Source organism: Ranitomeya variabilis, chromosome 1, assembly GCF_051348905.1.
Source record: "Ranitomeya variabilis isolate aRanVar5 chromosome 1, aRanVar5.hap1, whole genome shotgun sequence".
NCBI lineage: Eukaryota > Metazoa > Chordata > Amphibia > Anura > Dendrobatidae > Ranitomeya > Ranitomeya variabilis.
Window position 1 is genome coordinate 712,918,528 of NC_135232.1, and position 18,826 is coordinate 712,937,353.

Consider the following 18,826-nt stretch of genomic DNA (forward strand, 5'->3'; position numbering starts at 1 on the left):
CAACGATGCCGAAGTCCCCCTGCAGCACCCGGGTAACCAGGGTAAACATTGGGTTACTAAGTGCAGGGCCGCGCTTAGTAACCCGATATTTACCCTGGTTACCATTGTAAAAGTAAAAAAAAAACACTACATACTCACATTCTGATGTTTGTCACGTCCCCCGCCGGCGTCCACAGGGTTAAAACTGCTTTCGGCAAGAGCGCTGCTAATGCACGCGCTGCTGCCGAGAGCTTCCCTGCACTGAATGTGTCAGCGCCGGCAGTAACAGCGGTGACGTCACCGCTGTGCTCTGCTTTACGGCCGGCGCTGACACAGTCAGTTCATTGAAGCTCTCGGCAGTAGCGCCTGCATTAGCAGTGCTCCTGCCGAAAGCAGTTTTAACCCTGTGGACTCCGGGGGACGTGACAGACATCAGAATGTGAGTATGTAGTGTTTTTTTTTTTAAACTTTTACAATGGTAACCAGGGTAAATATCAGGTTACTAAGCGCGGCCCTGTGCTTAGTAACCCGATATTTACCCTGGTTACAAGTGAACACATCGCTGGATTGGCGTCACACACGCCGATCCAGCGATGACAGCGGGTGATCAGCGACCAAAAAATGGTCCTGATCATTCCCCAACGATCTCCCAGCAGGGGCCTGATCGTTGGTCGCTGTCACACATAACGAGATCGTTAGCGGGATCGTTGCTACGTCACCAAAAGCGTGACGTGTTAACGATATCGTTATGTGTGACTCGGCCTTAAGAGTAGTAATCAAGGAACTCTATCATTCCATTGTTCTTCCAGCCATTAGTCTCATTGTGTGGATAGGGATTGTAGACCCTGGGGAGCCGTCACTACAGGGGTCTCATATGCAGTCCAAGGTGATGGACGTATGGAATATTCTTCGTTATTTGAGCTAAAAGCAAATGTTTAAGGGTATGTGCACACTTTGCGGATTTTTCCGCTGCGGATTTGGAAAATCTGCAGTGCAAAACCGCAGCGGTTTTCACTGCGGATTTTCCTGCGGTTTCATCTGCGGATTCTTCTGCGGGTTTTCAACAGCACTTTCCTATTGGTGCATGTTGAAAACCGCTCCTTTTCTTCCGCAGCGGTTCCGCAATGAATTTTCCGCATCGTGGGCACAGCGGTTTTTGTTTTCCATAGGGTAACATTGTACTGTACCCTGCATGGAAAACTGCTGTGGATCCGCAGCGTCAAATCCGCTGCGGATCCGCAGCAAAAACCGCAAAGTGTGCACGAGCCCTAAGGGGGAGGGAGGAAAAGAAGCCACATGGTTAGTCGGTTGTAGGAGTTATGTTGAGTGGAGAGGATCTAGAAGACTGAGGTTCTGGAGTCATGGATGGATGGCCTATGGAGTTTGGAGATCAGTTGCTGGCTGGGCTGGTTCCCAATGCTATGGCTGAGGGATCTGTCATCTGGATTTCTCAAACTTTCTTAAGGACTATTGCTGCTGGATACATGGGAGTTGTGTTTGTCTTCTGGAGGAGCATGGACTGACTACAGACTATACTGGGGGAGATACAAAATCTGTGGCCCAACCAAACGTTTGAAAACTGTGAATATTGCCTGGTACGGGGAAAATGTGACTATCAGCCCCGGGGAGGGGATCTTGTGGACTTGGGGGTGGGCAATGTATTTTGATCATCTACCTTGATTTGTTGTAAAACCATTGACATAAGCTCGGTCCCCACCACCTGATGAGCCGAATGCTGGAGGACACACATGTTCCGTCCCCTCCACCCAATGAGCCGGGTACTGGAGAACACACAAGCTCAGTCACCTCCAACTAATGAGATCAATACTGGAGGACACAAGCTCAGTCACCACCACCTGATGAGCCATGTGCTGGAGGACACACAAGCTCATGTTCCTCCACCTAATGAGTCAATTACTGGAGGACACACACACTCGGTCTCCTCCACCTAATGAACTGAGTACTGTAGAGCACACGCTCAGTCACCACCACCTGATGAGCCGAGTGCTGATGGACACACACATGCTCAATCACCATCTAATGAGCCAAGTACTAGACGGCACACATGCTCAGTCCCCTCCACCCAATGAGCCGAGTACTGGAGGACAGACAAGCTCAGTCACCTTCAACTAATGATCTGAGAACTGAAGGACACATATGCTTAGTCACATCCTCCTATTGAGCCAAGTGCAGGAAGACACACCTGCTCAGTGCCCTTCAAGTAATGAGCTTAATACTGGATGACACACTCAGCCACCACTACCTGATGAGCAGAGTGCTGGAGGACGCAAATGCTCAGTCACCTCCACCTAATGAGCCAAGTGCTGGATGACACCCACACTCAATCACTTTCACCTAATGAGCGGAGTGCTGGAAGACACATACACTCAGTCACCTTGCCTGGTGAGCAGAGTGCTGTAAGACACACATGCTCAATCACCTCCATGAACGCACCACTTGCTGAAGGACACACACGCACAGTCACCTGTACAAAAAGAGCGAAGTATTGAATGACACCACACGCTCAGTCACCTCCGTCTGATGTGCCAAGTGCTAGAGGACAGACAAGCTCAGTCACCTCCCCATGATGAGCCTAGTGCTGGGGGACACACAAGTTTAGACACCACCTAATGAGCCCAGTACTGGAAGACACACATGCTCAGTCACCTATAATTAATGAGCTGAGTACTGGAGGAAACACACTCAGTCAATACCACTGATAAGCCGAGTGCTGGAGGACACACATGCTCAGAAACCTCCATCTAATGAGCCAAGTGTTGGATGACACACCTGCTCAGTCACTTCCACCTCAACAGCCGAGTTCTGGAGGACACGCACTCAGACAACACCATAAAGCCGAGTGCTGGAGGACACACAAGCTCAGGTACCTCCACCTAATGAGCCGAGTACTGGACATGGCACACACTGTTACCTTTACCTAATAAGCCTGGTACTGGAGAACACACAAGCTCAGTCACCTCCAACTGATGAGTCAAGTGCTGGAGGGCACACACACTCAGTCCCCTCCAAGTAATGAGCTGAGTACTGGAAGAAACGCTCAGTCACTACCACCTGACGAGTAGAGTGCTGGAGGACACATTTTCAGTCACCTCCACTTAATAAGCCAAGTGCTGGAGGACACACGCGCAGTCACCTCTACCAAATGAGCCGAGCACTCGATGACACCACATGCTCAATCGCCTCCATCTGATGAGCCAAGTTCTAGAGGATGGACAAGCTCAGTCACCTCTCCATGATGAGCTGAGTGCTGGAGGACACACGCTCAATCACCTCCAACTAATGAGCTGAGTGCTAGAGGACACATGCTCAGTCACATCCTCCTAATAAGCCGAATGCTGGAGGATAGACCGGATTAGTCACCTTCACCTGATGAGCCAAGTGCTGGAGGACACACACGCTTGGTCACTACCACCTGATAAGTGGAGTGCAGGAGGACACACATGCTCAGTCATCTACCCCTGATTAGCTGAGTCCTGGAAAACACACGCTCAATCACTTTCCACAGCCAGGTGTCTGCATAGCGATCCTCTGTTTACTGTAGAGCAGCCAATAGAAATAGTGTTCTGCCTGTTTATCCAGAGACCCTTCAGCAGCTTATTGTAGACTAGATGGTAGCCCGATTCTAACACATCGGGTATTCTAGAATATGTATGTAGTTTATTTATGAAGATTTTAGAATAATACATTGAATACACAAGATTCGGCCGGCTGCAATCAATTAGCAAAGCGTGGTTCAAATCCCGCGCCAATTCGCTGCCGGACTGCGCCTGTCGCTGATTGTTCGCGGCTGGCCATGTAGTATATAACAGCCCACGTAGTAAATAGCACAGCCCACGGAGTATATAACACAGCCCACGGAGTATATAGCACAGCCACATAGTATATAGCACAGCCCACGGAGTGTATAACAGCCCACATAGCATATAACACAGCCACGTAGTATATAACGTCCCACGCACGTAGTGTATAACACAGGCCACGTAGTGTATAACACAGGCCACGTAGTACATTGCACAGCCCACGTAGTACATTGCACAGCCCACGTAGTACATTGCACAGCCCACGTGGTATATTGCACAGCCCACGTAGTATATAGCACAGCCCACGCAGTATATAGCACAGCCCACGCAGTATATAGCACAGCCCACGTAGTATATTGCACAGCCCACATAGTATATTACACAGCCCACGCAGTACATTGCACAGCCACGTAGTACATTGCACAGCCCACGCGGTATATTGCACAGCCCACATAGTATATTACACAGCCCACGTAGTATATAGCACAGCCCGCGCAATGTATAGCACAGCCCACGCAGTACATTGCACAGCCCACGCAGTATATAGCACAGCCCACGTAGTATATTGCACAGCCCACGCAGTACATTGCACAGCCCACGCAGTACATTGCACAGCCACGTAGTATATTGCACAGCCACGTAGTACATTGCACAGCCCACGTAGTAAATTGCACAGCCCACGCAGTATATAGCAATGTGGGCATCGTATCCCTGTTAAAAAAAAGAATTAAAATAAAATATAGTTATATACTCACCTTCCGTTGGCCCCGGATCCAGGCGAAGCATTTACCGATGCTCCTCGCGCGCTCTGATCCCAAGAGTGCATTGCAGTCTCACGAGATGATGACGTAGCGGTCTCGCGAGGAGCAGGAAAGGCCTGTTCTAGATCCGAGGGGCCGACAGACGGTGAGTATATACTGTAACTATTTTTTATTTTTTTATTATTTTTAACATTAGATCTTTTTACTATTGATGCCGCATAGGCAGCATCAATAGTAAAAAGTTGGTCACACAGGGTTAATAGCAGCGGTAACGGAGTGCGTTACCTGCGGCATAACGCGGTCTGTTACTGCTGCCATTAACCCTGTGTGAGCGCTGAGTGGAGGGGAGTATGGAGCGGGCACTGACTGCGGGGAGTAAGGAGCGGCCGTTTTGCCGCGACCAATCAGCAACTTGGATTTCCATGACAGACAGGCCGCGACCAATGAATATCCGTGACAGACAGAAAGACAGACAGACAGACTGAAGTGACCCTTAGACAAATATAGTAGATTACTATAAAAAGAAAGTCCTATATTTCAGGACTTTTAGTATAATTTTTTGTCACCACTTTAGATGCTTTGCATCCTTGTGTTAATGCACATTTCATGCGAATAAGAGAGAAAACGTTTTATTTGGTTTTCATCATTTTTCTCCTGCAGCTTGCATGCATACATTATAATACACTGCAAGCTGCTCAGGGTTGTATTCTCCTTCACAAATTTAATCTCAATATCAAATCAATCCATAAATTAGTTTAGGCTGCTTTCACAATATGCAGACATGTTGCTTTTTGCCGCAATTCTTGAATAACAAAGAAGCAGAAAGAGGGTAGGAAATATCCAATGGCTGGATGTTCTAAAGGACAGAAATGTCCAAGATGAATGGGAGATTGTGCAGTGAGAATTTCATTTAGCAAAAATCTGCAACAATCACGAAAAGAAGGAAGAACTGGAAGTATTTAAAGAGACCAGAATGGATGCACACAGAACTTAATCACTTGTTAAAAAGGACAAAAGAAATGTATATTAAATGGAAATGGGGGCATATGTAAGTAAGAATATAATGCTGTCTGCAGTGCAAGAGTTAGAAAAGCTAAAGCCAGTAATGAAGTGAGGCTTGCAAGGAAAACCAAAAGCAGTAAAAATAATGATTTTGGGGTATGTTAAAGAAAAAGAGAAATCAAAGATGTTATAGGATCTTTACAAGATGAAAAGGGTAAAGTGGTCAAAATTGATAAGTCGAACTTTTAAATTCTTATTTTGCATCCATGTTCTCTAAGAAAACAAATGTAACATCAACTGACCTTCAATGTGCCATCGAAGGAATAAAAGAATCCACACTATCCATAAACGGAGAGATGGTGAGGGAACACTTAGCTAATTTATATGAATGTAAATCTCCTGGTCCAGGTGAATTACATCCTAGGGTACTGAAAGAGTTAGCAGGGGAAATTACAGAACCACTAGCCAGAATCTTTATAAAATCCTGGAGAACAGGAGAAGTCCCAGAAGATTGAAGAAAGGCAAATGTTGTCCCTATCTTCAAAAAAGGAAAGAAGATGGAACCAGGAAATTACAGGCCAGTGAGCCTTACTTCTATAACAGGAAAGATCTGTTCTAGACAAATCTAATTTCCTTCTATGATGAAATCACTGACTGGATGGATTAGGGAAATGCGTGAGGGTGACCAGTGAGTGGAACAGGCTGGCACAAGAGGTGGTGAGTTCTCCTTCAATGGAAGTCTTCAGATGCTGGACAGACATCTGTCTCAAATGGTTTAGTCAATCCTACATGGAGCAGGGGGTTGGACACGATGACCCTGGAGGTCCCTTCCAATTCTAACATTCTAGGGTTCTATAAAACATATTAAAGAATGTACCTTAGCTTAGCTTATGTGTTGGGACTGACAAGGAAAGGCCTCAAGCAGCTTGCAATGTGCTGTGTCTCCTGGAAGCTACTGGCACCAAATAGTTAAAAATCTTAATAAAAAAAATAGAGAATTTTTTCACGTGATACATGCAATGCAGAGAAGTCAATAGCTGTTATATTCCTGGTGTGTGGTGGTCTCTGCCCTCCAGGCTCCTGGGTCTCCTACTGTGGAAGAGTTTGTCACCAGCCCTGACCATAGAAATGGTGGAGATCGGTGCAGGAACTAGCGCTGATATTTCTGGTCTCTGTCTGTTCTGAGTTCTTCATTGTAGTGACAGATCTTCTGATTTGTGTCTTGCATTGAGTAGTCGCTGTCTGGAAATTTCCTGCTCAGACATTGCAGCATATATCAGGACGTATCTCAGAGATAAGGATATTTCATACTTAGTGGCACCAGCAGGAAGGTGGATACAGACCTCTATAGGAAGAGCTAGACCAGATGACTATATACCTGTATAAGCATATATCTCTGCCTGTATACATATACAGTTGTGTTAAAGTATTTGCCCCTTCCTGATTTCCGCGGCCTCCCATCTTCTTATGATCTCCACCCTCCTGCTTGCTTCATGGCTCCCTGGCATCGCGCTCCTGCGCAGGCGTACTTATCTGTCCTGTTGAGGGCAGAGCAAAGTACTGCACTACGCAGGGGGCCGGCAAAGGTCAGAGAGGCCCTGCGCACTGCACTACTTTGCTCTGCCCTCAACAGGGCAGATAAGTACGCCTGCGCAGGAGCACGATGCCAGGGAGCCATGAAGCAAGCAGGAGGGCAGCGATCATAAGAAGATGGGAGGCGCCAGACCTGGACCTGCGACACCCATCGGACCGGACCGCACTGCAGGTGACATCAGCACAAGAAAACGGAGCAAAAAAGTCCACATCAACATAATTATGCATAAAAGTATATAAAGTTTTATTAATTATAACAATATAATTACTGTATCAATACAAAACAGGTTTTAAATCTGCATATATATGCTGTCTGCACTATGCATATAACAGGACAATAAGGAGGAGACATGACGGTAGCCAAGTTAGGGGGGGATACTACAATACATCCTTAGGGCAACAGCATGAACCAGTCCCAAGTCTATAAGAGGTCCTACAGATCCCTAGTACCATGAATGACAGTGTACATAGTCAGGCTAGTCCCTTACATAACATCTCACAATTTCAGAAGGTACATGCTTACCCATTTGTAATCATCAGGGAAGGCACCCCCACCTCTCTCAGCACCCCTGGACACGCGTTTCTCGCTGTAGCTTATTCAACAGGGTCTGCTTGTAGCCAGTCTCATTGTGTTTAAATGCGAATAAAACCGGAAGTGGCGCCGGGAAAACGGTGCATGTGCAGTGGCACCCAGGGCACGCCATCACCAGGGCCGTCACAGCAGGGCGTGCGTAAAGGCGGGACTCCGCTGTAGGATGTCCAATAACGCGCACGCTCAGCTGTTGCTGATAGCCATAGCGAGAGGCGAGCACAGCAGGTGAGTATAATAAGTTATTTTTATTATCTTTCAGTTCGGATCGGGGGCTTATCTACAGCATTATAGAATGCTGTATATAAGCCCTGAAAGGTGGTGACCGTATCTTATATCGGCCAAACCTGGTAACAGGTTCCCTTTTAGGGAAAAAGAAATCCAAAAAAAAGTATATTACCTATATTGCTGGATTAGTGTAAACAACGTCTCACCAAAAAAACTAATACCATAAAAATAATTTTTATTAAACTGCTTTTTTTTTTAAATATAACCAATGACCTAAAAACAAACCACACCAAGCAATAACACAGGTCAACAAAAAAAAATTTTTTTTCTGGTGTCCAAAATATTTTAATGAATTTGGGGTATTTTTGGGGTGCTGATTCTGAATATGCTATCAGTTTTGCCAGATTGGCTCAAGTTTTTGACATTTTTGGTATCTTATTTATAGCACTTGTTGGTAAATGCGACGCATCATCTCATTAATTTCTTTGGATTAGTACTTGAACTGAGCAGTTCTCAATATAGTTTTGTGTTAATTAGTGTTCTAAAAGTTTGTTCATAGCTTGATTTTTGCACTAACTTTATGTTGTTGTCTGTTTTCCAGTGAAAAGCATGAACTCATCAAGAAGAAGTTGTCTTAACGATCCAGACTCATTCTGTTACATTTGTGGTGAATACACACTGCCAGAACATAGAAGAAACATAACAGACTTCGTAAAAAAAGTGTATTTTGCCTATTTTGGGGTTATGCTTGGGGACCAAGACAAGTTTTGGGCACCACACATAGTGTGCAAAGCATGTGTCGAATTATTATGAAAATGGAGCAAAGGACAAAGAAAAAGCTTCAAATTTGGTGTTCCAATGGTGTGGAGAGAGCCAAAAAATCATCATGATGACTGTTATTTCTGTGCAGTGCAAGTGCAAGGATTCAATAAGCATAAGAAACGAAAATGGGAGTAACATGGAATCTGCAAGAAGGCCTGTCCCTCATTGTGAAGATGTGCCTGTACCTGTGTTTACCATAAATAACAGTCATCATGATGATTTTTTGGCTCTCTCCACACCATTGGAACACCAAATTTGAAGCTTTTTCTTTGTCCTTTGCTCCATTTTCGTAATAATTCGACACATGCTTTGCACACTATGTGTGGTGCCCAAAACTTGTCTTGGTCCCCAAGCATAACCCCAAAATAGGCAAAATACACTTTTTTACGAAGTCTGTTATGTTTCTTCTATGTTTTGGCAGTGTGTATTCACCACAAATGTAACAGAATGAGTCTGGATCGTTAAGACAACTTCTTCTTGATGAGTTCATGCTTTTCACTGGAAAACAGACAACAACATAAAGTTAGTGCAAAAATCAAGCTATGAACAAACTTTTAGAACACTAATTAACACAAAACTATATTGAGAACTGCTCAGTTCAAGTACTAATCCAAAGAAATTAATGAGATGATGCGTCGCATTTACCAACAAGTGCTATAAATAAGATACCAAAAATCTCAAAAACTTGAGCCAATCTGGCAAAACTGATGACATATTCAGAATCAGCACCCCAAAAATACCCTAAATTCGATGAAATATCTTTGGCACCAAAAATGCTGTTGACCAGTGTAATTAATCAACTATACTAGACAACACTCGCAGGTGGGCATGGGGGATGGGTATCCCTGTTACACCCTAATAATCCCTATCTGTACCCTACCTGTCTGCGGAGGTTGGCACCCTCTTGGACGCAATGTGGCGCCCCCGCTCCTCGGCGGCTTGCCCTTATCTCCCTAGCAAATCCCTTGTATATACACCAATAGGGGATTCACGAAAAATGCCACAACACAGGGATACAGCACACAATGACTTTTCTTGATTATAACCAAAAAAAAGGGGAGTATGGCAGCAATATACAAAACCAACCAAAAAAAGTGCAGTGAATAAAACCAATCTGATATTCTGGGAGCATAAATATAGATTATAAGGATATCTTGCCTACCAGGTCCCTAGAGTAATCCCTGTCTATCAGCGGAGGTTGGCACCCTCTTGGACGCAAAATGGCGCCCCCGCTCCTCGGTGGCTCTCCCTCGTGTCCCTAAAAGTCTCCTGGGTTATAGATACTAAAACATACACCAGAAACTGGGCACTCATTAAGCCATCAATCTTCTGCATTCAAAGTTAGAGACAACTCTCAGGGATCTCCAGCTCAAAAGTATGGAAACACAGTGAAAAAGGATATTTAAGGCTGCATAAAAAAAAATAAAAAAAAACACACTCATCAATACGTCACTGAAGTCCCAATTATATAGTATCCCCTTTGACTTTAACACTGCATTTAAACCATTTGCAGCCCTACCCTGAAACCAATTGAAAATAGCATGCTTATTTCCAGTGTTATCTAAGCATGCTTTTTGTATTCCATTTCAGTATAAGTATGGGGTACTTTAATATATTTAGTAATAATACCATTTATCCTCTATATTCCTTCTCCAAAGGCATCATAACTCATCTGTTATTAGTTTTTGTATACAAAAAGTTTTATTTCGGATGTCATAAAGCGTCTTCAATGCCCCAACAACTACAACATACCTATTACTGTTAGTGGTTCAGGGTTTAATATGTGTATATGCAGTACAAGCACCTATTGCATCGTGCCCTGGACACAAAGTCCGCACCAATTGCACTGTGCCCCAAACAGTTACTCAAAAACCAGCAAGACAATTTATGCCAATCATTGTTGGTCCACCTTATCTATATGCATGTTTCACCTTCAGGTTTTTAACAGATGTATATACAAGAAAAAACACCTATTGCACTGGCCCCAGAAAAATCAATAGCCGACACAATGAAAATGCCAATTCATGTCAGTCTAACTTATCTGTACTCAGGCTTCGCCTCGACGCGTTTCCCTCCCATGATAGAGTTCTTCAGGAGGCTTATGGGAATGTCTGTGTCTCTCTGACATCAGGATCAGATATGGCTCCTGGTTGTAGGTGTCACCTGCGAGTGTTGTCTAGTATAGTTGATTAATTATTGCTTGGTGTGGTTTGTTTTTAGGTCATTGGTTATATTTACAAAAAAAAGCAGTTTAATAAAAATTATTTTTATGGTATTAGTTTTTTCGGTAAAAAGAAATCCAAACCTTCAGGTCCCTGTGTGAAAAAGCGATTGCCCCCTAAACCTTATAACGGGGCCGGCCGCCCTTCGCAGCAACAACTGCAATCAAGCGTCTGTGAGAACTGGCAAAGAGTCTTTTACGACGCTCTGGAGGAATTTTGTCCACTTATCTTTGCAGAATTGTTGTAATTCAGCCTTGTTGGAGGTTTCCGAGCATGAACAGCCTTTTTAAGGTCATGCCACAGCATCTCAATCAGATTAAGGTCAGGACTTTGTCTAGAACACTCCAAAGTCTTAATTTTGTTTTTCTTTAGCCATTCAGAGATGGACTTGCTGCTGTGTTTTGGATCATTGTCCTGCTGCATAACCCAAGTGCGCTTCAGCTTGAGGTCATGAACAGATGACCGAATATTTTTTTGGTAGACAGCAGAATTCATGGTTCCATTTACCACAGCAAGTCTCCAGGTCCTGAAGCTGCAAAACAGCCCTAGACCATCACACTACCACCATCACATTGTACTGTTGGTATGATGTTTCTTTTCTGAAATGATGTGTTACTTCTACCCCAGATGTAATGGGACATACACCTTCCAAAAAGATCAACTTTTGTTTCGTTAGTCCACAGAGTATTCTCCCAAAAGTGGTGGCCTGTAGTTCTTTGGATTTTGTTGTGGGGTCTTTTGTGACCTCTTGGATGAGTCGTCGCTGCAGTCTTAGGGTAATTTTGGTCAGCCAACCACTCTTGGGAAGGTTCACCACTGTTCCATGTTTTCGCCATTTGTGGATAATGGCTCTCACTGTGGTTTGCTGAAGTCCCAAAGCTTTAGAAATGGCTTTATAACATTTTCCAGACTGATGGATATCAATTACTTTGTTTCTCATTTGTTCCAGAATTTCTTTGGATTGCAGAATGATGTCTAGATTTGGAGGATCTTTCAGTCTACTTCACTTCATCAGGCAGGTCCTATTTAAGTGATTTCTTGATTGAGAACAGGTGTGGCAGGACTCAGGCCTGGGTGTGGCTAGGGAATGTGAACTCCGCTTCACAATGATGTGATAAACCATAGTTAATTTATTTATGTTTTAAGGGGGAGGGCAATTACTGTAGGTTTGGATTTCTTTTTCCCCTAATAATAAAAACCTTCATTTATAAACTGCATTTTGAGATTACTTGTGTTATCTTGTCTAATACTTTCATTTGCTTGGCAATCTGAAACATTTAAGTGTGACAAACATGGATAAGAATAGGAAATCAGGAAGAGGGCAAACACTCTTTCACACAACTGTATATCCCGCTGTCTATACACGTGTATACTCGTATATCTTCCTCAAATAAGTTCCAGCAACAGACATCCAAAATCAGGTTATTGAGTGGACGTTAAAAAACTTCATTTTATTACAGTGCCTTTAAAAGCACGCTGTTAAAATAGTGAGTGATGGACTACACGTTTCGAACAAAAGTGTTCTTGATCATAACCATATCTTCCTGTATACACATATATCCATCTCTCCATATACCCTTATACCCGTATATCTCAGCCCGTATACACATATATACAGCTGTCTATATACCCGTATATCTCTGCCTGTATATACATATATTCAGCTGTCTATATACCTGTATAGCTCTGCCTGTATACACAAAATCCTATGTAAATGAGCAGATTCAGAGACCGGAGGGAGCATACAAGAGTTTAGTGTACGCAGCTTCTATGCAGAGCTATGTGACTGTGGTCACAGACTGTAAACTAACCCTGTGTAGCCTGATCCTGCAGCTACTGCCCTGCTACTTGCTGATGTTCTCCGCGCCTCTGTTCTCAGTGCTGGAAGGTGTCCACCACCCATGACATGTGAGGAGACCTCTGAGCTCTGAACCTGCAGCTCCACAAGTATCATGTCAGACATGTACAGAGCAAACTAAATGTTACAGCGGTAGTAATTCGCCCATTCATATACATCGCAGTACTCTAGGCCATAGATCAGTACAGTACTCCCTGCGTCAGTACATCTGCCTGCTTGTGGCTGGGGAAGGATAGTTGCACTGTGCCGGTGGCACCATGAGTCACTGGGTTTGACCTGTTGTTCTTGGGCTGCGGAGCATTTTTGGCTCCCCTATTGCTGGTGACATCACAGTTGGGTGGTGATGTCATCAGATGGGTGAGGACGCTTGCAGCTGTGGTTCCCTCAGGGAACATTAACATCCTTAGTTGAATCTTTCAGCCAAAGGGAGGGGATGCTGTTAACCCTGCCGTGCCAGGACGGATATTAATGATCGTATCTCCTGACCCTGATCATATTGAATCCGTTACAATCAGAGAAGGTTCACGATGAGTTGCGAGGCACCGGCGCCATTCACCAGGTGAGCGCTGGCATGAATATGTGGATATTGGATTTCATGTGTGATCAGGAGACACGTGGCGGGTGGCGAGCTCCACGGCCTTGTTTGATTTTATTTGGGGGGCTGCATAGGCTATAAATAGGAGAAACTGAAAAATGTAAACAGACGAGAAGTCCTTATGTTCAGTTCACTCGTGCGGCTCTTGTGTGTGCGCGTATGCGCACTTCTCATATGTGCGCCCCACCTCACACGTGCTGCTCGTGGGCACTCTCACAGGCACTTCTCGTGCACGCTTTCTGTGTGTGTTCCCTCACACATGCTCTTTCCCCCCACGCAGGTGCTTCTTGTGTGCACTCTCCCCCTCACGTGTTCCCTCACACATGCTCTTTCCCCCCACGCAGGTGCTTCTTGTGTGCACTCTCCCCCTCACCTGCACTACTCGTGCACACTTCATGGATATTAGCGCCTCATGTGCTTCTTGTGCACACGTCATAGATGTTATCGTCTCATGTGCTTCTCGTGCACACACTTCTTATGCGTACTATTTCCTTCACAAGCGCTTTTTGTGGGCACTCCACCTCATGCGCTCCTCCTCACACGTGCACGCTCTTCTTGAGTGCTCTCCCCCTCACATGTCCACGCTCCTCGTGCATGCTCCTCCTCACACTTGCACGCTCATCTTGAGTGCTCTCTCCCTCACATGTGCACGCTCCTCTTGAGTGCTTTCCCCAGGGCCGTAACTACAACCGGGGCCCCAACCACCCAGGGACCCCAAACTGATGGTAAAAAATTGTATTTTAATACTTTAATTTCTCATAAAATACTCAGCTCCTATAATTCTGTCAGACAATGTCACCCGCAGGACAGGAGAGACTATCATGCATAGCATAGCAGGCTTCACTACGTTCTGCACAACCTCTAGTGATTGAAATGTTGAGGGGCCCCACTATGAAGTTTTGCCCCAGGGCCCCGAAGCTTATAGTTATGGCACTGGCTCTCCCCCTCACACGTGCACGGTCCTCTTGAGTGCTCTCCCCCTCTCTTGTGCACTCTCCTCTTGAGTGCTCTCACACATGCACACTCCTCTTGAATGCTCGCACATGTGCATACTCCTCTAGAGTGCTCTCTCTCCCTCACATGTGCACGCTCCTCTTGAGTGCTCTCTCTCCCTCACATGGGCGCTTCTGCTGACACCTTTTCCTTTAAGACTGGTTTTCACTCTGTGTAGTGGGCACAGATGACAGTGACCCTCCTGGGCAGCCTCGGTGTCTGGCAGCAGGGTGGCCCCCTGCGCCCGCTCCCTGACGCCCTTTCTGGATGTGTGGCACAGTTTCCCAGGCTCCTCCATTGAACAGAGCAGATTCCCCCTCGGCTGCCATAGTAACAGGTGGCGGATTCCTGCTAGCTGGCTCTTTATATCTGTTGTGTCAGGAACCTGCAGTGGGGGCTGGGGATCAGAATCACAATGAATAGGGGGGTGGCCCCCACCATCCAGCCCTTCTCCCTGGGGACAGACCACCCTCACCCTTCTTTCCCATCCTACTCAGCTTTTTAACCATTTCCTCTCAGGGGTCTCTATTAGCAGGTGCAATGCTCACTCCATGCTGGGATCAACGCGAGAGGTGCTCAGGTATTAGTACTGCGGGGCGGATACTGGGGGTATCGGTACTATGAGGCTGACACTGGGGGGCATCAGTACTGCGAGGTAGACACTGGAGGCATAGTACTGCGAGGTGGGCATGAGGGGCATGGTACTGCAAGGTGGACACTGGGGGGTATCGGCACTGCTAGGTGAACACTGGGGGGTATCGGCACTGCTAGGCGAACACTGGGGGGCATGGTACTGCTAGGCGGACACTGGGGGGTATCGGCACTGCTAGGCGGACACTGGGGGGCATGGTACTGCGAGGCGGACACTGGGGGGCATGGTACTGCGAGGCGGACACTGGGGGCATGTTACTGCGAGGCGGACACTGGGGGGCATGGTACTGCGAGGCGGACACTGGGGGGCATGGTACTGCGAGGCGGACACTGGGGGGCATGGTACTGCGAGGCGGACACTGGGGGGCATGGTACTGCGAGGCGGACACTGGGGGGCATGGTACTGCGAGGCGGACACTGGGGGGCATGGTACTGCGAGGCGGACACTGGGGGGCATGGTACTGCGAGGCGGACACTGGGGGGCATGGTACTGCGAGGCGGACACTGGGGGGCATGGTACTGCGAGGCGGACACTGGGGGGCATGGTACTGCGAGGCGGACACTGGGGGGCATGGTACTGCGAGGCGGACACTGGGGGGCATGGTACTGCGAGGCGGACACTGGGGGGCATGGTACTGCGAGGCGGACACTGGGGGGCATGGTACTGCGAGGCGGACACTGGGGGGCATGGTACTGCGAGGCGGACACTGGGGGGCATGGTACTGCGAGGCGGACACTGGGGGGCATGGTACTGCGAGGCGGACATTGGGGAGCATGGTACTGCGAGGAGGACACTGGGGCGCATGGTACTGCGAGGCGGACACTGGGGCGCATCGGTACTGCGAGGCGGACACTGGGGCACATCGGTACTGCGAGACTGACAGAGTCATTGGCATTGAGCGACTGAGAGTATTGGTACAAGCCAGACAGTTGGGGCATTGGTACTGCGAGGTGGATACTGGTGGTATTGGTACAAGGCGGACACTTGGGGCATTGGTACTGTGAGGCTACCACTGGGGGGGCACTGGTATTTCGAGGTGGATACTGGGGGTATTGGTACTGCAAGGCATACACTGGGGGTATTAGTACCACAAGGCAGATTTTGGGGGCATTAGTACTGCGAAGCGGACACTAATAGGTATCAGTACAAGACAGACACTGGGGGTGTGTGAGGGTATTGGTGCCAGGCAGACACTTGGGTATTTGTACTGTGAGCCAGACACCGGAGGTATCAGTACTGTGAACACTTTGGGGGTGCAGTATCGGTACCAGGTGGGCACCGGGGGGAGTTTCGCTGCGATTCAGACACCGGGGGTATTGGTATGAGGAAACACCAGGGGGTTTTCGGTAACAGTCGGACACCTTTGGGGCCATCGGTAAGAGACATAGATCAGGAGGAGGGGTATCTGTACGAAAGATACACCGGGGTATAGTTACGCGACATACACCATGGGGAGAGGTACGATGCGAGCACTACGGGTATCATTACGAGACGGACACCGAGGGTATCGGTACGAGGCTGACACTGGGGGGAAAAGGGGTATTGGTATGAAGCGGACATCGGTGGGAGAGACATACAAGGCAGACAGCAGGGAGTATCAGCATGAGATGGACGCTGGGGGAAGAGGTACGAGGCGGACACTAAGGCCATGTGCACACGCTGCAGATTTTATTGCGGAATTTTCCGCAGCGTTTTTGATAAATCCGCAGTGCAAAACCGCTGCGGTTTTTACTGCGGATTTATCGCTGTTTTTATTGCGGTTTCCGCTGCGGGTTTTCACCTGCTGTTTCCTATTGGAGCAGGTGAAAAACCGCTGCGGATTCCGCACAAAGAATTGACATGCTGCGGAAAATAAACCGCTGCATTTCCGCTCGTTTTTTTCCGCAGCATGTGCACTGCGGATTTCATTTCCCATAGCATTACATGGTACTGTAAATGCATGGGAAACAGCTGCGGATCCGCAGCTGCGGAAACGCTGCGGATCCGCAGCAAAATCCGCAGCGTGTGCACATACCCTAAGGGTATCTGTACGAGACAGACGACAGGGGGTATTGGCATGAGGTGGATACCGAGGGTATCGGTACGAGGCGGACACCGGGGAGTATTGTTATGAAGGGACACAAAGGGGGGTTGAGGTACAAGTTCAACAGCAGGGAGTATCGGTACGAGATGGACACCGGAGGCAGACACTAAAGGGTATCGGTACGAGGTGGACACCAAGGGTATCAGTGCGAGGCAGACTCCGGGGGGAAAGGGGTATTGCTATGAAGTGGACACCGGGCAGGAGAGGTACAAGGTGGACAGCAGGGAGTATCAGTACAAGGCAGACACCAGCGGAAAAGGTACGAGGCGGACAGCAGGGTGTACTGGTACAAGGCGGACGCTGGGGTGGGGGGTATTTATATGAAACGGACTAAGGGGGAGGGGTATTGGTATGAAGCAGACACAGGGGGGGAAGAGGTACGAGGCGGACAACGGGGAGTATAGGTATGAGACGTACACCTTGGGGAGAGGTACGCGACAAACACGGGGTATCGCTGCGAGGGAGGGTATCGGGATAAGCGAGGCAGACACCGGGAGGGAAAAGGGGTATTGCTATGAAGCGGACACCGGAGGTGGGGGGAGAGGTACAAGACAGACAGCAGGGAATATCAGTACGAGAAAGAACGCCGGGGGGGAGAGGTACTAGGCAGACACTAAGGGTATCGATGCGAGGCGAACAGCATGTGGTACTGGTACAAGGTGGACACTGGGGTTGGGGGGTATTGATGCGAAGTGGACCCTGGGGGAGGAGAGGTACACGGCAGACGGGGTTATCAGTACAAGGTGAACAGTAGGGGGTATAACTACGAGGAAAACAGCAGGGGGTATCGGTACAAGGCAGACACCAAGGGTATCAGAGCGAGGTGGACACTGCGGGGAGACTTACAAGGCGGACAACGTGGTATCCATACAAGACGGACACTGGGGGAAAAGAGGTACAAGGCGGACACTAAGGTTATCTGTACGAGGCAGTATCAGTATGAGATGGACATCGGGGGAGAGGTGGACACTAAGGGTATTATTACGGGGTGGGTATCGGTACGAGGCGGACACGGGGAATTTGTATTGGTACGAAGCAGACATCGGGGGGTTCAAGGCGGACAGCAGGGAGTATCAGTAGGAGACGGATCCTGGGAGGAGAGGTACGAGGCAGACACTAAGGGTATATGTACCGGGCGGACAGCAGGGGGTTTCGGTACGAAACACTGGGTGGGAGGAGCAGTACAAGGCGGACAGCAGAGGATATTGGTACGAGGTGAATACCAAGGGTACTGGTACGAGGCGAACACCAGGCGTATCTGAGCAAAGTGTACACTATGGGTATAAGGCTTGCAGCAGACTGGCAGAAGAGAAGTACAGTATATATGTGAGAATGGGGTGCCACCCGTGGGCAGACACTGCGCCATTGTGCCATCTCCGGGCTGTTGGGAGATGGCACAATGAAGTTTGTGACCTTTCTGCGGCTGCATATTATTTCCATGAATTAACCCAGTTCTTTCTACATTATTTTTCTGATGCAGCAGTGAGAGAAGTTCCTCTGCTACCAGTTCTCACTATCAGCAATAGCTCTGCTTGTCATCGGTGAATGAGAACTTTCTCTTTGACATCTGGAAGCTGAAAACCTGCCCTGACTGCATTTCTACAGCTGAGGACTTGTCACAATTGCAT

General features: G+C 47.5%; 1 protein-coding gene across 5 annotated transcripts in view; it reads left to right on the forward strand.

Annotated features, from left to right (window-relative positions):
- Nucleotides 1–18,826, forward strand: part of STON2 (stonin 2) — a 118,861-nt gene that overhangs the window by 65,110 nt on the left and 34,925 nt on the right. The window contains exon 1 of one of the 5 annotated variants that reach the window (XM_077267438.1): nt 14,988–15,043. The exons of the other annotated variants lie outside the window; for them this stretch is intronic. Within the exon in view, the coding sequence (XP_077123553.1) occupies nt 15,004–15,043 (40 nt within the window). The 5' untranslated portion in view covers nt 14,988–15,003. Of the gene's footprint in view, nt 1–14,987; nt 15,044–18,826 lie in introns of those variants that run through there. 5 annotated transcript variants of the gene reach the window in all.